Source organism: Ranitomeya imitator, chromosome 3 (genome assembly GCF_032444005.1).
Source record: "Ranitomeya imitator isolate aRanImi1 chromosome 3, aRanImi1.pri, whole genome shotgun sequence".
NCBI classification, from domain to species: domain Eukaryota; kingdom Metazoa; phylum Chordata; class Amphibia; order Anura; family Dendrobatidae; genus Ranitomeya; species Ranitomeya imitator.
Window position 1 is genome coordinate 253,760,625 of NC_091284.1, and position 21,885 is coordinate 253,782,509.

Genomic DNA, 21,885 nt, shown 5'->3' on the forward strand with positions numbered 1-21,885 from the left:
TTCCCGTCAAATTTTAGTCTCTTTAAGGGTATGTGCACACGTCAGGATTTCTTGCAGAAATTTTCCTGACAAAAACCGGACATTTCTGCCAGAAATCAGCATGCGTGTTTTTGCATTTTTTTTCATGCATTTTTGACGCGTTTTTGGTGCGTTTTTTTTCCAAATGCATACAATAGCAGGAAAATGCATAAAATCCGAAAAATTAATGAACACGTTGCTTTTTTTTTTACCGCAATGCGTTTTTTTCGTGGAAAAAAACGCATCACGTGCACAAAACATGCAGAATGCATTCTAAATGATAGGTTTTAAAAACGCATACATTATGCATCCTGAACGTGTGTACGTACCCTAAAATATTTTACTTTCTAGTTGCGTCATTAAGGTTTGAAAATCATCATTGTTGGTATTCGAGGTAATGTCCGCTGTGGTCTTCCCAGCATTATTTCGACATATATAAAAAAAAAAATACGGATAGTAACTAATCATTACAGGCGCAGTCCAGCCACCCTTCCCATATTATTAGGAATATCCCAGTAGGGGAAAAAAAAAAATCACACGCATTAGAGGGAATTAACAGATGTGAGGATTTCCAAATAAAATCCAAGAAAGTTGCAAACAGTGTCAGAGACAGAGGTTATACAGATATCATAAGCCGAGCTAATGGAATAGTTGCTGAAAGAAACAGGCGGGATATGTTGGGGGATAACAAACAAAGCTGCGGTAAAAAAAAAAAAAATTCTGCAACAGAAATAACGCATATTCCTCACTGTAATGAGTGGGACCACGTGACCGCTCACACAGCACAGGCTGCAGCCGCTGAGAGGAGACATCGCTGGAGCTGGGCGTCGGTGAGTATTTCCTGGCAAGCGGGGGAAGGGGGGAGGCGGGGGCGCACAGGGGATGGGAGGCGGGAGGGGACGCACAAACTTTATTTTTAAGGGAAAAGAAAAAAAAAAGAAAGATTATTTATTCCTCCTCTCCAGCGAACGCTGCTGGGAAGAAGGGATTTATTCCGGCTTCAGCACCGCACGCAGGGGACAGCACTTACAGTAGCGCTGTCTCCTGCACAGCACACGGACAGCATCCATGTGCGGTACGTGTTTTACACGGACCCATTGACTTTAATGGGTCTGTGTGATCTGTGCGTTCCCACAAACACTGACATGTCTCCGTATTTTTCAAACGGACACATGATCCGTGAAAACACGCCGACATGTGCAGAGACACATTGATTTTAATGTGTCTACGTGAGTCAGTGTCTCCGGTACGTGAGGAAACTGTCACCTCATGTCCCGGAGCCCCTGACATGTGAAACCGGCCTTAGATATAGCACAAGTCAGGGTCATGACGTAAAAAGCTTCATGAACTGCAAGAGACTGCTTCTGGATTTTCAGACTGAATACAAGAACCCCTTTAGGATGCCATTCTACAATATATGGAATGCATTATGATCTAGTATGTGTATAACATTTGTTTGTATTATGTGTTTGCCATCAGGTGCACTTTCCTCACATTGGCTGTTAACCAGACATCACATTTTCAAAATCCACTATTTAATGATGGTATTTTCAGCAATACTTGACCAGTGATTAAGGCTTTGCAGCTGAAACGTGTAGGTTTGTTCTCATGATGGAGGCACCGCCATTTTTTTAATGCGGAAATAAATGTGAAGTTTTAAATCAACAACTTGGGTCATGGCTGGAGATTTCCTTTCTTTTCCTGCTCTACTGGATAGACACACCAGGGAGTCCGCTACTGGATCTTAAAAGGGTTTAAAAAAAAAAAAAACATTTTTATGAAGTTTGTCAACCAATTCAAAGCATACTCTGCTTCGGTCATGCCTAAGGATCCAGAGCAGGCTGCTCGGAAGGTATGCCCCAGCAGCGGATTCGATGGGCCACTCATGTCCGCAGTGGTCAGGTGACTAGAAGGAGAACCTTTCGATGACTCTTCGTTCTAGTTACCTGACAGTCCTATTCAACACTGCTCTAATGGTGCTTGGAAATTCGCTTTATATGTGCAAAATTAAAGAATTTATGTGTAAGTGCTACTTCATCGTATAGTGACAAGCAGCAAATTTGTTGCAAAAATGTGTACTGCAGTCTCAGTTATATAAAAGGGAGCACAGAAACAGCAACAAAACCATCCATTATAATAAATGGAACTAATCTTTAGGCATATGTATTTTAGTAACCAATCTGCTGCAAGTGAATTTACGATTAGAAATCGAAAGCTAAAGAGTGCAGCTGAAACTCAAGAAAGGAGAACACTGCTAACCATTAGCATCGCAACATAAGAGATGACCGCAAGTACTGAACAATGATATCATTTACAAGTACACCTCAAACCGTAACTAAACTTTTGCAATTTTTTTTTTTCCATATAGGTCATTGGTCTTTTAAATGCAAGTAGATTGGTGGTGGCCGAGTTCTGAGCCACTACCCCCCACTGTACACACACAAAATTATAGGGGTTGTTCAGCCTTTCTGTGAGCACACTGCATGCTGGGAGGATCCTCCGATGCCAGCGGAGGGTGCATGACCACAAGTATGTGATTTATATACATGCGGCCAGATGCTGACTAGATGGGCACGGCCTCGCTCAAAGAGTGACTGCAGACTAGTAGCCTATAGCCGGACAACCCCTTTAAGTGTAGGTGCAATTAAAAGAATTTGTTTTCTACCGTATCTGTATCCCATTCTTGTAAGGCAGGAGCTGTGCGATTTTGTCTTCTCTCTCAGGAGGTTTTTAAGAAATCGGTGGGGGTCTTAGGTCTTGGACCCACACTAATCTACTTGTAAGGCTAGGTTCACATTGCGTTAGGGCAATCCGTTAGCGCATAGCGCTAACGCAATGTTTATTTTGGGTCCGCGTTCGGGAATCTGCGCTAGCGGGAACAGCGATCTGCGCTAGCGAGGTACGGACCTCGGACGCACCTCGGACGCTGCTTGCAGTGTCCGAGGTCCGTCACAAAAGAACGGCACATCGGTAGCGCGTGCCGAAAATGGCATGCGCTAGCGATGCGCTACAGGCACAAATCACATTGCTGTCAATGGGTGCACTAACTGACCCGTTGGACGGCGTTAATTGCGACATTTTCGCCGTGCAACGCAGTCCGTTAGCGTTAACCCATTAACACAATGTGAACCTAGCCTAAGAGAATGCATAAAAAAAAATCTCCACAAACAGTCTTTAAGTCTATATATAAAAAAGGAAGGTTTATATATTTGCAGCAGTAAAATCTTTATGAAATAGTGCAAATTTCACTTCAGATTTAACCCTATAATATGAAAATAGTGGAATATGTTGTGAAAGGCTGTAGGAAGAATTGACGTGCTGTAGGAGTCAAATTCATACCATGTTTATGACCATTGATAAAATCTCCACAATGCTGCTACTGGTATGTGCAATTGATTTTTTTGCCCAAAAAATCTTTTGTGTAAGCGACCCGTTTGATCATAATCCATAACAGATACAGGTACTTAATGGTCAAAGTTATAAAACTTTTACATTCTAACTTTATTTTTTTAGATAACTAATGAGAATGTAAACTGAGCTAACTAGTTTAACCTAGACTGAACATTTTGAAAATGAGCTACCCACGATAATCTTTGATATACTGACATAAGAATAAAAAAAATGGCCCTGAAAGCAGACCTATCATCAGTACAAAAGTGGGCAGATTTTGCTCCTTACAAAAGGGACGTGTCTCCAGAGTTCCCTGGGGGCGAGTCTTTAGGGTGCTCTGCATAATTCCGCTGAGAACCACCAGCTAGTAACCCTTAAGCATTAGTACTAAATGAAAAGGTCCTATCTCTGGAGCCACATTTCAGATTTAACAATAAAAGGCGGGTTACAATCACAGAACAAAAACTGGCCAATTTTGAAATAGTGACAAATCCTCTTATTTCTTGTGTGGACTACACAAACCTTTATAGCATAATAAAAAGAAAAAATATATATATTTCAGTCGCATTTTTTTGCAAATAGAAAACCAATTCAACAGACAAAAAAAAAGGTGCCAGCATGGAGAAAAAAAAATAATAATTGCACAGCGGATGACTGCATTGAACGATATGTAATTTAAAAGCCAACATAACATCCTCTATACTAACGATTTGTAAGAGGCCACACTCTTGATTTCGCAGCATCTTCTAATCATGAAGAAAAAAAATGTAATGCAAAAACATGTAAAATTTTCCGTATTAAAAACTTGGTCAACTATTATTTTCAGAAAAATACTTCCCTTACACAGATAAACATAGGAAATTTCACCTCCTACTTACTGAGTTCCTATAGTAAGGGTAGAGTGATCACATTTCCAGTTTTCTGTTGCTACTCTGACAAGATGAATAAAAAAAAAAAAAAAAGAAAGAACACAGCTAAGAATCAGTCTACAGATGTAAAAACATCCCACTGCCCAAAAATTAAAAAAACAAAAATAAAAAGTTCAGAAACGCTCCGATGCTAGTGGTGTCAGGGTATAGTTATTCGCCTGCCAGGCTCCTGGGGACTGAGCGGAGCGGGAGGTGATAAGAGAAGATCAGGAATCCCTGGATCACTTGGTGTGTTGTTGCTTTGCACACTATTCTGTGGATTACTCCGCTGAGTGTAAAAGAGGATGTAGGCTTGTGTCCTGCACACTTCCGCAACAGAGCACATGTTCAGTTTGGAATCATTGCAATGAACCCAAAAACCTGAAATGGAAATAAGAATAATGAGTAGAGAAATATGTCATACATACTCATGTATAAGCCTAGATTTTCAGCGCATTTTTTTTTTTTTTTTTTTAAGCTGAAAACGCGCATTTCCCCCGTCCTTGGCTCATACACGAGTCATGGTACAGATAGTCGGCGGGGGAGCAGGCGGCTGTAGCAGTGACCGCTGCAGCCGCCGGCTTCCAGAAGACATCAATACTCGCCCTCCGTTACTGCATCTCCGTCCCTGCACCGGCAGTTCTTTCCTGTTCCTGTGCTCAGCGGTCAGGTGCATACAAGGAGGGGACTGGTGGAGCCATGCATACAAGGATGCGACCGGGAAGCCGAGCCATGCATACAAGGATGGGACCGGGGAGCAGAGTCATGCATACAGGGATGGTACCGGGGAGCTGAGCCATGCATACAAGGATGCGACCGGGGAGCCGAGCCATGCATACAAGGATGGGACCGGGGAGCCGAGTCATGCATACAGGGATGGTACCGGGGAGCTGAGCCATGCATACAAGGATGCAACCGGGGAGCCGAGCCATGCATACAAGGATGGGACCGGGGAGCCGAGTCATGCATACAGGGATGGTACCGGGGAGCTGAGCCATGCATACAAGGATGCGACCGGGAAGCCGAGCCATGCATACAGGGATGGGATCGGGGAGCCAAGCCATGCATACAAGGATGGGACCGGGGAGCCGAGCCATGCATACAAGGATGGGACCGGGGAGCCGAGCCATGCATACAAGGATGGGACCGGGGAGCCGAGTCATGCATACAGGGATGGTACCGGGGAGCTGAGCCATGCATACAAGGATGCGACCGGGGAGCCGAGCCATGCATACAGGGATGGGATCGGGGAGCCGAGCCATGCATACAAGGATGGGACCGGGGAGCCGAGCCATGCATACAGGGATGGTACCGGGGAGCCGAGCCATGCATACAAGGATGGGACCGGGGAGCCGAGCCATGCATACAGGGATGGTACCGGGGAGCCGAGCCATGCATACAAGGATGGGACCGGGGAGCCGAGCCATGCATACAAGGATGGGACCGGGGGAGGCATGCATACAAAAGGGGGAGCCACACAGAGCAGGACAGGACGGGGGAAACCACGCATACCAGTATAGGGATGAGCGGACAATGCATACCCGGCTTATACTTGCGTCAATAAACTTACCCAGTTTTCCGTGGCAAAATTAGGTGCTTCTGCTTATACTCGAGTATATACAGTATATAAAACCTATACCATTTGTCCATTTTAAAAGAAAAAAAGAAACTTACCACCCTCTGTGTTGTAGCAGTATGCAGTATAGTGTCCAGAACCAAACCCTTTACCATGATGCATTACTACTGCAGAGAGGTCATAAAGATATGTCCCAGGATCAGAGGGAGACAATGAACCTCTACAATATGGTTCCATGTTCAACACTTGATCAAAGAACACATGGACTCCGATTTTCTCACGGTGATTTCGGCCAGACCACCTGTAAGCAAGAAAATACAATTGATATCATTACTATTCTTATGCACATGCACTTATAAATACATAAAAATAGAAATTTTAAATTCATAAAATGGGAGAGTTATTAAAGCTAGAGAGCAACGAATGACATGCTGAAACCAACATTCTTTTAATCCCTTCTTTGGACCTCAATACCTGCTACTGGTGACTAAAACTAGGAACATATGCATCTATTAAAAAAACAAAACAAAAAAACACTTCTTGAGCCAGGATCACTGCCTCCGTTTTCACCTCATCCCCCTTTATTATCTGTTGTAATGTACGAAGTCTGTCTAACTTCCAATAAGAATTGTTAAAATAGGCCAGAGGGGCTGCGTAGAGAAGTGGTCAGTGTTTTATTTTCCTCTGCCTTGGGTAAAATTTATCTGACCATCTGTTCAGCTAAGTGTTGTTGTTTTTATGTAGGACTAGAGGCATTGTAGAATATGTATGTATGTTTGTATATAGCAGCCACGTAGTATATAGCACAGCCACGTAGTATATAGCACAGCCACTTAATATATAGCACAGCCACTTAATATATATAGCAGCCACTTAATATATATAGCAGCCACTTAATATATATAGCAGCCACTTAATATATATAGCAGCCACTTAATATATATAGCAGCCACTTAATATATATAGCAGCCACTTAATATATATAGCAGCCACTTAATATATATAGCAGCCACTTAATATATAACACTGCCCGCGTAGTATATAACACAGACCACGTAATATATAGCACAGCCCACGTAGTATAAAACACAGCCCACGTAGTGTATAGCACAGCCCACGTAGTATAAAACACAGCCCACGTAGTATAAAACACAGCCCACGTAGTATAAAACACAGCCCACGTAGTATAAAACACAGCCCACGTAGTATAAAACACAGCCCACGTAGTATAAAACACAGCCCACGTAGTATAAAACACAGCCCACGTAGTATAAAACACAGCCCACGTAGTATAAAACACAGCCCACGTAGTATAAAACACAGCCCACGTAGTATAAAACACTGCCCACGTAGTATAAAACACTGCCCACGTAGTATAAAACACTGCCCACGTAGTATAAAACACTGCCCACGTAGTATAAAACACTGCCCACGTAGTATAAAACACTGCCCACGTAGTATAAAACACTGCCCACGTAGTATAAAACACTGCCCACGTAATATAAAACACTGCCCACGTAGTATAAAACACTGCCCACGTAGTATAAAACACTGCCCACGTAGTATAAAACACTGCCCACGTAGTATATAACACAGCCCACGTAATATATAACACAGCCCACGCAGTATAAAACACTGCCCACGCAGTATAAAACACTGCCCACGTAGTATAAAACACTGCCCACGTAGTATAAAACACTGCCCACGTAGTATAAAACACTGCCCACGTAATATAAAACACTGCCCACGTAGTATAAAACACTGCCCACGTAGTATAAAACACTGCCCACGTAGTATAAAACACTGCCCACGTAGTATATAACACTGCCCACGTAGTATAAAACACTGCCCACGTAGTATAAAACACTGCCCACGTAGTATAAAACACTGCCCACGTAATATAAAACACTGCCCACGTAGTATAAAACACTGCCCACGTAGTATAAAACACTGCCCACGTAGTATAAAACACTGCCCACGTAGTATAAAACACTGCCCACGTAGTATAAAACACTGCCCACGTAGTATATAACACTGCCCACGTAGTATAAAACACTGCCCACGTAGTATAAAACACTGCCCACGTAATATAAAACACTGCCCACGTAGTATAAAACACTGCCCACGTAGTATAAAACACTGCCCACGTAGTATAAAACACTGCCCACGTAGTATATAAACACTGCCCACGTAGTATATAGCACAGCCCACGTAATATATAACAGCCACGCAGTATATAACACAGCCCACGTAGTATAAAACACTGCCCACGTAGTATAAAACACTGCCCACGTAGTATAAAACACTGCCCACGTAGTATATAGCACAGCCCACGTAGTATATAAACACTGCCCACGTAGTATATAACACTGCCCACGTAGTATATAACACTGCCCACGTAGTATATAACACTGCCCACGTAGTATATAACACTGCCCACGCAGTATATAACACTGCCCACGTAGTATATAACAACTGCCCACGTAATATATAGCACAGCCCATGCAGTATATAACACTGTCCACGTAGTATATAACACTGCCAGCAGGAGATGTGAGAGGACGCTTGCCGGACCTCTCCCGCTGCCCGAACGGAGACTTAGGAGATTCTAAAGGCGCCGCCGAACGCCAAACACCGGAGGAGCAGCTCCTGAGTAACCGGGGAGCAGGGAGAGTAAACCGCACGCTGCAGGAGCCGGTAAATGACGCGCAAAAGGCAGAAAGAAGCCGGGGTGGCGGGCTGCACGCGCTCCCAAGATGGCGCCGACAGCGCAGCGGAGGAGGCGGCAAAGGCAGGCGCTGCTTACCAGAAGCGGCTAGAAATATTAGCAAAGCTGGAGCAGTTCGCCAGAACAGAGGAGGCACGACGGATGATGCAAGGAGCTGAAGGAGAGGTGACAGGAGGAGCGGTGGACTCAGTGGAGCAGACGGGTGAGCAGGCTGGGGCACAGAGGGAGGTGGTGGAGAGTGAATCCTGCATGGCACCCACCATAACACCAGCCATAAGCAATGCTCCAATGGATAAAGTGGCTGGGCTGGCCCTGGATTGTGCAGCACAGCTGGGAACTGTATGTACTGATGAAGCTGCGGAGCCGACCCTGAGGGACATTTTCTCTGCTATACTGTCTTGCAAGACTGCATTAACAACCCTAACTGCTCAGGTAGATGGCCTGAAGGGGGAGGTTTCCTCGTTCCGCTCAGCTATGCACAAAATGGAGGGGAGAGTTGAATTGTTGGAGGAACGTGTAGGGGGAGTGGAGGACCAAATTGCCGAAATGGCTAAAAGGGAGAAAAAATATGTCCAGCGTATTTCAGAGTTGGAGCTTAAAACTGACGATCTGGAGAACCGCTCACGTAGAAATAACTTGAGAATTATCGGTGTGCCTGAAAAGGCAGAAGGAAACAACCCCACTGAATTTATGAAGACATGGCTGAAAACTAAGGTGGGAGGAGATAGTCTCACTAAATTATTTGCGGTTGAAAGAGCACACCGGGTGCCGTCCAGACCTTTGCCCCCTGGATCCCCTCCAAGGACCTTTCTGGCTAAAATCCTGAACTATAGGGACCGAGATATTCTGCTGAGAAAGGCCAGGAATATGGAGGAATTAACCATCGATGGCAACCGAGTATCTATTTATCCTGACTATTCCACAATTGTGCAGAGGCTTAGGATGAAGTTTGGAGAGGCTAAAAGACGTTTGCGTGAACTGGGCCTAGCTTATTCTATGCTGTATCCGGCAAAACTACGTGTGGTGGCTATGGACAAGGTCCACTTTTTTCAGAGCCCTGAGGAAGTGTCGCATTGGTTGGATCTGAACGCGAAGCGTATTGGAGCGGAAAAGAACCGCTGAGGAGGACCAGGAGTGATTTTCTGACTAAAGTGTTCATTTGGCAGAATTAACTGAGTTACCGGTTCATTGTGACAGAATACTGGAGAAATTTGTTTTGAAGGACTAGTGCGCTATGGTTGTGTTCGGCGGCGCAACTGTTTTTACATTATGTTTCAGATGGGCGGGGGGAGGGGAACGACTGATGGATAGCGGGAAATTTATTGTGGGTGAGTGTCAGCTTTTAAGTCACTGGTAGGAGTGTGTTAGTACGTTCCCTTTTTCTCATATAGAGAGGGAGTAGGAGTTTTGCGAGGAAGGAGGTTATTGAGGGAGGGAGAGGTAAGGTATGGGTTATTTTGCAATAATGAGGGATTGGGGGGAGGTTTGGGGTGGGCGGGGTCAGTTCAGGGGAGGGAAGAAGATCAAAGGATGGGAGAAGAGCATTTTCATTGTTTGGCACTATGATGGGAGATAAAGTTAAAATCTTGAGCTGGAACATTAGAGGTCTATCGAACAATACAAAGCGTACGGCGATTTTGCAATATATTTTGAAACAGAGGCCCTCGCTGATATGCCTTCAGGAAACCCATTTAGTTAAAGAAAAAGTGGATATACTGCATAAAAGATGGGTGAGGAAGGCGTATCACGCGACATTCTCGGCCTACGCTAGAGGGGTGTCAATTCTTGTGCACACGAGCGTACCGTTTGAGGAGGTGGAGGTGGTGATAGATAGTGATGGACAATATGTATTCCTACTGTGTAAAATATTTGCTAAATTGCTATGTGTAGTGTCGGTATATATTCCTCCACCGTACTCGGGGAAAAAATTGCAGGAAATCCTAAATATAGCCGGTAGATGGGGAGGAGTTCCTTTGCTTATAATAGGAGATGTCAATAACATTATCAATGATCACTGGGATAAGGGTCAGCACGCACCGCTAAGGGCGGAAGGGAATGAGACAGCGTTTGGCAGTTATTTGAAAGAAGTGGCATGGAGGGATCTGTGGAGAGTCCGTAACATTGACACATACTGTTTTTCCTGCTATTCGGCGACATACGGCTCGTTGTCTCGTATCGATTTGGCCCTAGGTAATGAAGGAATGGATGGGCTGGTGGAGGAGGTGGAATATATGACTAGGGTAATCTCGGACCATAGTCCGCTGGTGGTAACACTGCAAATTGAAAGCCAGGGGGAGATAGCTAAACGGGGGTGGAAAATTAACCCTTTCTGGTTGCAAATCCTCGATACGGGAAAGATAGGGGAGGAGCTGGAGGAGTTCTTCCAAATTAATAACGGTAGTGCAGCGAAATACGTGGTGTGGGACACCATGAAGGCATATCTGAGGGGGATATTATTTAGAGAGATATCTAGACAAGACACGAACGAGGGAATCGGATAAAGCGATAATGGAAGAATTAAGGGTGGCGGAAGCTGCATTTAATGCTCTGCGCTCACAGGACACCATAAAGCGTATGAAGATGGCTCAGGAGGAGGTGAATAAGTTACACTTACGTAGAGCAGAAAGGACAAGAAATTTCCAAAGAGAGGCATTTTATGCGGAGGGAGAGAGGGTGGGTCATCTGCTGTCGGTGGTGGCATCTGCACAGAGGGACTCGGCATACGTACATACCTTAGAATTGGAGAATGGTAGTATTGTCACACAGGGGGCCCAAATTGTGGAAGGATTTAAGGGATTTTACAGCAAATTATATTCATCACGATTGGAACAGGGGGAAGAAGATATTGATAGGTTTCTAGAGCAGGCAGAATTGCCTAGAATAGAGACAGAGGATAGAGATTGGTTGGATAGGCCGCTTACGGTGGAGGAATTGGAGGGTGCCTTGAGATCCATGGCGGGAGGGAAGGCGCCGGGGGCGGACGGCATTCCTGTTGAACTTTATGGTGTCCTTGCTGAAGAGCTGCTGGCTCAGTTGTTGGGGGTCTTTGAGGAGTCGCTGGAGAGGGGTATATTGCCTAATTCCATGCGGGAGGCCATTATTGTGGTCATCCCCAAACCAGACAAAAACCCACGGTTACCGGAGTCATATAGACCAATATCACTCCTAACAACAGATGTCAAGATTCTGGCTAAGGCCCTGGCGAACAGGCTGACCCGGGTGATAGAAAAAGTGGTTCATTCGGACCAATCAGGCTTTATGCCTAATAAATCAACTGCCATTAATTTGAGAAGGCTATTTCTCAATATGCAAATACCGGCTGATAATGCTGGCAGGAGAGTGGTGGTTTCCCTCGATGCACATAAGGCCTTTGATAGTATAGAATGGCAATACCTGTGGTCGGTGCTGAGTCGTTGTGGGTTTGGGCCAGTCTTTATGTCATGGGTGAGACTCCTATACTCCTCTCCGGTGGCCAAAATCAAGGTGAACAATGCGATGTCAGACAGCTTTCAGCTCTTTAGAGGCACTAGGCAGGGGTGCCCGTTGTCCCCGCTGCTGTTTGCTTTGGCGGTGGAGCCACTGGCAGCGGCTATCAGAAGGTCTCAAATGGTGAAAGGATTTTTATATGGGAAGATGGAGGAAAAAATTGCCTTGTATGCAGATGACATATTGCTTTTTCTTGAGAGCTCTGGGGAACCATTGAGGAACGTAATAGCACTAATCGAGAGATTTGGGCAAATTTCAGGGTTAGTCATCAATTAGGACAAATCAAGCGTTTTGCAGGTAGATAGAGAAGTGGATTGTACGAGGGAGGTGGAAGAAGGTACAAAATTAAGGGTGGTCACACAATTTAAATATTTGGGGATTCAGGTAGCTCTTCCCTTAACCAGATTTGAGGAACTTAATCTCGAGCCTTTAGTAACTAAGATACGCACCAAGATCTCAGTTTGGAGTAAGCTAAATTTGTCGGTGGTAGGAAGAGTAAATCTCCTCAAGATGGTGGTGATGCCTCAGATCTTGTATATTCTACATAATTCTCCGGTATGGATCCCAATGAGAACATTCCGTAGGTTGAGATCGTTATTCGGAGAGTTGGTGTGGGGAAGGAAGAGCCCAAGGATTAGGCAGGAGACTCTGCAGAGACCCAAAGATGAGGGGGGGCTTGCATTACCCAACCCATGGCTGTACTTTCTGTCTGCACAGAGCCAACATCTTAGGGGATGGGGGAAAGGGTTAGAAGAAGAACTGGGTCATAGTAGTCTGGTGCATATCAGCGGGGTGTGGCCCTTGAGTTTGGGTCTGGAATCAGGACTCTTTAAAAAATTGGGGATTGGTTGTCCCACCATGAATTTAATTCATAGAGTATGGCAGATGCTGAAGCGAATTAGGGGAGTTGGGGGATTCACGGAATTCTCACCTATCTGGGATAAGTCATCTCTTCAAGAATTTAACCATATGGAAGGAATGGGAGAATGGAGAGAAAAAGGCATTAGGTTGTTAGGACAACTGATTCACAATGGGAGCCTTAAGTCTTACGATGCGCTTCAGCAGGAGTTTCAGTTTCCGGGGTTAAAATGGTATCAATATAGGAGAGTTCAGCACGCTTTTCAGGCACAGAGGAGGAGGGGGCCCATGGTGATTCAGAAGGATCTTATGTTAGACTGTATACTAAATAATAATGGAACACAGGGGGTTATATCGGAAGTTTATGGGGATTTACTGCACACATTCTTGGCGGATTACCCGATTAAGGCTAGAGAGAAATGGGAGGCTGAACTGGGGGAAATAGACGATGAAAAATGGGAGTCTATTCTGGAATACATACCCAAATTGTCGATGAGTGAGCCTGGGAGACTGTCGCAACTGTATGTGGTAAATAGGGCCTATAGGACACCCGACTTGTTGTTCAAAGCAGGAGTGAGATCTGATTCCCTGAGTGCCCTTGGTGCACTCAGACTGAGGCGGGTATGCTTCACATGTTGTGGTTGTGCCCCAGGCTCTTTTCGTATTGGGTAGCAGTGATGAACCAAATTGGGGTGCTTTATGGATGTGCGGTTCCCAGGGATCCAGTGGTTTGTATACTTGGGTATGTGGAGGAATTGTCGGCCGACGAAACTGCCAAAATGGCAATAGCTAGATTGCTCTTCGTTGCAATGAAAGTGATTGCGAGATACTGGATTAGGGAGGAACCTCCAACCAGACGAGAATTTGTCGCACAAGCGAATCATATTGTCCAGCTCGAAAAAAGCATTTATATCAAGAGGAATAAGATGGGGTTTTTTCAAAAGCTATGGCAGCCATGGCTAAACGGGAATAATTGAGGGGTTGTGGAAAACAATGTTAATAATACAATATGTCTGTAATAAAGAAGATCTTCTCGTTGAAGGGGGGGGGGGAGAGTTGGGGTTGGTTATCAGAGGGAGGGAGGGGGAGGGAAGGGGTATATTTTCTTGTTAAAATAAAACACAAATGCAACTTGTTGTATAAATAGATAACATTTATTATGCTCAATAAAAATTTATCTGAGTATATAACACTGCCCACGTAATATATAGCACAGCCCACGTAGTATATAACACTGCCCACGTAGTATATAAACACTACCTACGTAGTATATAAACACTGCCCACGTAGTATATAAACACTGCCCACGTAGTATATTAACACTGCCCACGCAGTATATTAACACTGCCCACGCAGTATATAACACTGCCCACGCAGTATATAACACTGCCCACGCAGTATATAACACTGCCCACGCAGTATATAACACTGCCCACGCAGTATAGAACACTGCCCACGCAGTATAGAACACTGCCCACGCAGTATAGAACACTGCCCACGCAGTATATAACACTGCCCACGTAATATAGCACAGCCCACGTAATATATAGCACAGCCCACGTAGTATATAACACTGCCCACGTAGTATATAACACAGCCCACGCAGTATATAACACAGCCCACGTAGTATATAACACTGCCCACGTAGTATATAACACTGCCCACGTAGTATATAACACTGCCCACGTAGTATATAACACTGCCCACGTAATCTAGCACAGTCCACGTAATATAGCACAGTCCACGTAGTATATAACACTGCCCACGTAGAATAAAAGACACAGCTCACATAGTATAGCACAGCCCAAGTACTATGTAGCAGTGTGGGCACCATATCCCAGTAAAAAAAAAAAAAAAATTTAAATAAAAAAATAGTTATATACTCACCCTCCGGTGGCCCCTGGATCCAGGTGAGGCGTTCAGCGAAGCTCCTCGCGACGTTCTGGTCCCAAAAATGCATTGCGGTCTCGCGAGATGACGACGTAGCGGTCTCGCGAGAGCGCTACGTCATCATCTCCCGAGACCGCAGCGCATGGCCCGGAGCGTCGCGAGGAGCGGGAAAGGCCCCGGAAGGTGAGTATATCACGATTTTTTACTATTTTTAACATTAGATCTTTTTACTATTGATGCTGCATGGAGCGGGCACTGATGGCAGGGGAGTAGAGAGCGGCCATTTCGCCAATCAGCGACTTGGGATTTCCGTGACAGACAGAAAGACGGAAGTGACCCTTAGGCTTCTTTCACACTTGCGTCGTGTGACGTATGTCGCAATCTGTAGTTTTGGGAAAAAAACGGATCCTGCAAATGTGCCCGCAGGATGCATTTTTTCCCCATAGACTTGTATTGACGATGGATCGCGACTTATGGCCATACGTCGCGTCCGTCGTGCACTGAATCCGTTGTGTTTTGGCGGTCCGTCGGCACGAAAACACGTTCAATGTAACGCTTTTTCGTACGTCGCGTCTGCCATTTTCTATCGCGCATGCGCGGCCGGAACTCCACCCCCTCCTCCCCGGACTTTAGATTGGGCAGCGGATGCATTGAAAAACTGTATCCGCTGCCCACGTCGTGCATAATTTTCACAACATGTGTTGGTACGTCGCGCCGACGCTTAGCGACGGACCCGTACCGACGCAAGTGTGAAAGTAGCCTTAGACAATTATATAGTAGATGAGTGTTCTGCTCATAGCCATCTTATGTGTATGGCCAACTCAAGGAAAATGAACTTGAAGGGTTGTACAAGAGTTAATAGTTCTTAGAAACTATCTGTTATTTTTGTGTACGGGACCAAGTTGTCGTGCACAGGGATAATCTCTGTGGCAATTTTACCACTTCATTTCACCCCTCGTCAACAGAGCAGTGTCTTTTCTTCTGTGCTCATTTGACAGGGAGCACCTGCAGATGGTTTGGTGATTGACAACAGACTCCCCGCAGTGAGGAAGCAGGGAGCTAGCTTGTCAGTCAGCAGGACATCGGCACAGACGCCCTGTCAACAGAGCAAAGGAGAAGATGCTGCTCTGTGTATATCAGCTGAAGTCGCAGAATCACCGGCAGGTACTCACAATAGTGAACTTGCTTACTGTTGGCTAATCACAGTCCAAATAAGAGATACTTGACACTATGTTGCTGCTGTTCCTCTCTTCAAAGTAAATCTTACCTAAAGCGCTTAAGGTGCAGCCGCAAGACTTGAGGTAGTCTAAATATCATAAGCTGCTTCTTGGCTTCACTCAGCACTAGGGGTTTTGAGGAGGATTTCCGCCTCCGTCCTGTAATATCAAAATAGGAAATTAACATGGATTACAATAGTAACTAGCAATCTAGATTTATCCCCTTCCACCAAGTCAAGTATTTACAGTGCTGAAAGTGGGTAGAAAGGTACAGGCTTGGACTGGTCATTTGCCTGACCGGGTAGATTCCTGTTGTACCACCCTTCTTGAACCCACAGTTGAACACATGCTCCTGCTCACACTCAGGTGTTTTTTTCTGCCATCCGTAGTAGCCAGCAGAAAAAACAAACAAACAAACAAACAAAAAAAACACTGCATGCTTTTTTTTTTAAATGTATTATTATTAATTTGTCCGTAGTTTGCTCTAAAAAGACTGACATCTGCAGTACAAAAAGGACTTGAAGAGAAGACGGACTGTACCACCAAGGGAGCAACATGGACTTTTTATTTTATGGAGCTTGGAGGCATAGGTTTGTAGGAGAAGTGTGGTTTCAGGTGAATGTAACGGTGTTCTTTATTGTGTGAGAATTACCGTAAGTGGCAGCCGGCGGGTGACTGTGTCCATCCTGTGTGAAGTGTATACAGCAGTATCTCACTGTATCCTATGTGATGTGTTTACAGCAGTGTCTCGATTTAGCTTACGTGATGTATGGATCTACAAAAGTATTCAGTATTGATGTGTATTAATTATTTTTAAGTCTGCAAACTTATGGGCAACTTTAAATTATTCCTAGTCAATTTGTTTAATGGGGTAATCTAGAGTTTTGAAGATATTTTCTGTCAAGATAGGGGCCAACTTCCTGATCACTGGCAGTTTTGGCGATGGAACCCCCACCGATTCTAAGAAGTGAGGCTCTTCAAAGCCCCGCTACTTGGGATCAGCTGGGATCCCATATGATCAGAAAATTATCCGGAGTCTTCAGTGATCAGGAAGTTATCCATCAATTCAGGCCCTTGCAGCACACGTTAATGGCACTAGCGTGGTGCGGGGGCTCTAGATACCCTTTTTGGTAAAGGGTATCGGTATATACAGCTGACACACGGTTGCAATGGACAAGGGATTTATTTTACCAAAAAAAAAACAACAACAACGAAAGTCGGCAGTGATAAAGGTTCGGCTTCCAAACTTCAGGCACTCATTGCCTGCAAAGTAATCTCTACAAAATATAAAAAATGAACATTTTATTTATGGTAAAGTTCATTTGCCCCATTACTTTTGAGCCCCTGATATGAGGATTGTAGAAAATTGGTTGCAATTCCTAAAAGTTTCACAGCATATTTCAGGTTTAAATGAAACCTAAGTCTACACTTCAATGCCTCAGTTGTTTCATTTTACATAAAAAATAGTTGCATGCGGAGCGCAAATCACAAACATTGGGTCACTCCAAATATTTCTGGCCCTAACTGTACTTAGCTCCCAGACCAAGGTCTACAGGTGGCGTTGATGAATCACGCAGCCACCCCAGCTGAAGACATCTGCACTGATGGAATACTAACAGGCTGTAACTAATCAAAGATTGGCTGCGGCGAACATATGATATTACAATGTCACATGAAAGCTGGGAAACACACAGCTGAGTGCTGCAAATCAGAAAATTTTTTATGGTCATTTTAGTTGGCAAGGAGGGAGTGGACAACCCCTTTAACCCAGAGCATGTCACATCTATATTTTACAGTACACCAAGTACAATGATTATTCATTAATGAAGTATTCAGCAGACAGTTGATTATAAGGGCAAGTTCACACTAGGAGTTTTTGTTCTGCAGCAAAACCTGATCTCTTGGCAGGAAAAAAACATGTTTTCCTTGGTCTTTACTGATTTTTTTTTGCGGCGGTTTTGGCATTCTAGATTTGTCTGATAAAGTGATACACTGATAAAGTGTAGGGTTGAAAAAAAATTCCTATTCCATAGAATCAGTTTTTTTGCACAAAAAACGCAGGAAAACATGATACCTGCATTTTTTCAGAAGTGACATGCTCCATGTCCAAAAAAGCCATGCAAAGCACAAAATACTGATGACAAAAAATAATGTGTGTGCATGAGATTTCAGAAATCTCAGGCTTTGCTGGTAGGTACTGTAACTTGCAGCTGAAAATTATATAAAAAAAAATGCATAAAAAAAACCTGCAGCAAAAACACCTATTGTGAACTTTGCCTAAAACAGTGTTAGGCCGGGGTCACACTAGACCGTAATACGGACGAGTGCAATGTGATAAAAAAAAAATCGCATAGCACTCGTCCCAATGTTAATCTATGGGGCAGCTCCCATCATCCGATATTTTCTCGGCCGTATTCAGGATCCGAGTGAAATCGCAGCATGCTGCGATTGTCAGCGTTTCGCGGCCGAGAATCGCCAATGAAAGTCTATGGAAGCCTCAAAAATACGGATCACACACGGACCAGCAGTGTGACTTGCGAGGAATACGCAGCGCTGTTAGAGAGAAAAGCCGGCAATTCAGTGCGGTGTACAGTAAAATCAGTGAGACACATATAATTGTCTAAGGGGTTTTCCGTCTGTCTGTCTGTCTGTCTGTCCTGGAAATCCCGGCTCTCTGATTGGTCGAGGCCGCCAGGCCTCAACCAATCAGAGACCGGCACAGCATCGACGTAGAAATCCCGCGTCTGATTGGTCGAGGCCGCCAGGCCTCGACCAATCAGCAACGGGCATAGCGACGATGATGTCATAAAGGACGTAGACATCTCACGTTTCTGATTCAGCGACGGGCACAGTATCGACGTAGATGTCATAATGGTTGCCATGGCGACGATGATGTCATAAAGGTTGCCTCGACCAATCAGCGACGGGCACAGTGTGCCGCGAATTCTGGAATCATCATTGTCCATATACTACGGGGACATGCTCATTGTCCATATACTACGGGGACATGCATATTCTAGAATACCCGATGCGTTAGAATCGGGCCACAATCTGGTATGTATTATATATACTTACCTAGAAAGCTCCCAGGCTTTCTAGGAAATTTCCCACGATCTATGAACAGCCAGCAGAGGGCGCCTCACCGCAAATGAAGCTAAATATAGATCATTGATCTATATTTAGCCTCATTCCCCGGGGTTTTGCAGCAAGGAGCAGCCTGCATTAGCGGAACTCCTTGCTGCAAAATATTTTAACCCCTTCAGATGGATTTACATCGTTGGACGTTACAGATCTGCGGAGGGTAAGGATATTGGTGGTTTATTATGTTTTTTTACTTACAGAACGAGGGTCTTCAGTGACTGGATTGGGCGTAGAATAAAATACTCCAACAACCATTGTTTTTATTTCATTAAAATAATTTTAAATAATGTGTTTGTCTTTTATTTAACCCTTTCATTCAATTGGATTAATAATGGATAGGTGTCATAATTGACGCCTCTCCATTATTAATTAGGCTTAATGTCACCTTACAATAGCAAGGTGGCATTAACCCTTCATTACCCCATATCCCACCGCTACACGGGAATGGGAAGAGAGTGGCCAAGTGCCAGAATAGGCGCATCTTCCAGATGTGCCTTTTCTGGGGTGGCTGGGGGCAGGTGTTTTGTAGTCGGGGGTGGGGGGGGTGGGGGGGGGGGCAATAACCGTGGACCCTCTCCAGGCTATTAATATCTGCCCTCAGTCACTGGCTTTACTACTCTGGCGGAGAAAATTGTGCGGGAGCCCACGCCAATTTTTTCCGCCATTTAACCCCTTAATTTAATAGCTAGAACGGCCAAATTTTGCATAGACACACTACTGACATTAGTAGTGTGGAATATGCAAAAAAAATGGGGAGAAGACATGGTTTACTGTATGTAAACCAGGTCTCAAATCATGTCGGGTTTTAGGAAGGAGAAAGCAGAAGCCGGCAACTAAATTACCGGCTTTCTGCTATATCGCGCTGGATGAAATATTAATATATATACATATATGTGTCTACTGACAATATATATATATATATATATATATATATATATATATATATATATATATATATATATATATATATATATATATATATACACAGTATATATGTTTGTTTGTTTTTGACACATGGATCCCTTGTATTGGCGTATGTTGGTTTTGCAAGCCTGCGATAAAAACACGCAGTACGGATGCCATACGGATGTCACACGGATCATTTGATGCGAGAAAATCGCATCCTCGCACTGCACTCGGATCACTGTTTTGTAAAAATTTTTGCGATTCTCCTCCGTCAAAAACGGACCCTTTTTTTATACGTTGTGTGTGTCCCCGGCCTTACTTCAAGAAAATCCCTTCTCATTTCATGCGGTCAGCAATGGCACCACATGGAACAGAAAAGTCACAAGACCTAAGAAAGAAAATAATTTGTGATGCTTATCAGCCAGAATACTGTAGCTGAAGTGATACAAAAATTGGAAAGGCAACCATCTCACAGAGACGTACAGGCCGACCATGGAAGATAACACTAAAGAAAGAGAATCTTCTGATAAAAAGATGAAGAAAATCAACATGGAAGTTCACTGCAATTAGCTAAAGTAGTAAGACAAATCGGGGTGTTTCCTATGATTCAATATAGTGTACACTGCAGAGGAACAGCATACATGGGTGTCATGCACAAAGGAAACCTCTACTAAAGCCAAAGCAGAAAAATCCATCCGCAATGTGCCCGATGCTGTATGGAATAATATGACGACTACAGAGATTGTATAATCTGGAATGATTAGACCACGATGAATGCATTTTTGGAACCAATAGCTTCAAACCTGTATGGAGTCGCAAAAGTGAGGTATACAAAGAAAAATGCATGGTGGCTACAGTGAAACATGATGGGGGCAGTGTCCAAATGGGGGGCTGCACGAGTGCTGCTGGTGTCAGAGAGCTACATGTCATCATGAATTCAAAGATGTACAAAATACTAGTTGCAATGTTTGCATCAACTAATTTGGGCAGAACTGAAGATTTTGTAATGGAAGTTATTAACCTTATTTTCATGTTATGGTTAAAATGTTCTAGGAGACTCAATCTTCTTAAAATATTGGAAATTGTTCTTGTGTCTAGTGAGATATTAAAATCTTACTTTTCTAAGGGAGTGTACTTATTTATGCTAGGCACTGTATTATGGTCATGGTATTGCAGCCATTTTTCACATATACTTTTACTAAATAAGAGTTTATACTCTTCACCCAATTTTGAGATAAATATATTCTATCAAAGCTGAAAATCTTCACTTTGTGTAGTCACTCCATTCTAAGTAATATACTGTGGTAAACCCCAAAATAAAAACTAGGACAATTTTTATAGCAGTATAGAGTTCGATTCATTCCACACAAGAGAAAAAGATCCTATTGCAATGCTGGGCAGGTGTAGCAAGAAATGAATAATAAATGTAAATATATTCTTCGGAATACCCTTTGCTTTTTATCTGTAGTATCCCGAAGCGATTGCATATCTTCAAAGCAGAAGAACGTTTAGTTTTTTTTTTTCTCCTACAGAAGCAGTCTTGTCCCAATGATAATTGGTAAGTTATCTTCAGGGTAGAATTACTCTGAACAATCTTTACAAATAGATTTTTGTGCCATTTTTGAGCATAGTAAATCAACTCTTTGCAGGCCTTCAAAACATCTAATTTTCAAGATCTAACTTACACAAATTGTTTTTTTTTGCGCTGCATGTTTTAGGGTAGAACCTGTACAATATTACACAGAAGCTCTATAGTTTCCTTTGCAT

At 43.9% G+C, this 21,885-nt stretch overlaps 1 protein-coding gene across 1 annotated transcript in view; it reads right to left on the reverse strand.

The window, feature by feature from the left end:
* Positions 1–2,378: 2,378 nt before the first annotated feature.
* Positions 2,379–21,885, reverse strand: part of USP49 (ubiquitin specific peptidase 49) — a 135,698-nt gene continuing 116,191 nt past the window's right edge. Inside the window, exons 4-6 of the mRNA XM_069756389.1 lie at positions 16,122–16,230; positions 5,991–6,193; positions 2,379–4,697 (exon numbers count right to left, since the gene is read on the reverse strand). Coding sequence (XP_069612490.1) covers positions 4,477–4,697; positions 5,991–6,193; positions 16,122–16,230 — 533 coding nt within the window. The 3' untranslated portion in view covers positions 2,379–4,476. The remainder of the gene's footprint in view (positions 4,698–5,990; positions 6,194–16,121; positions 16,231–21,885) is intronic.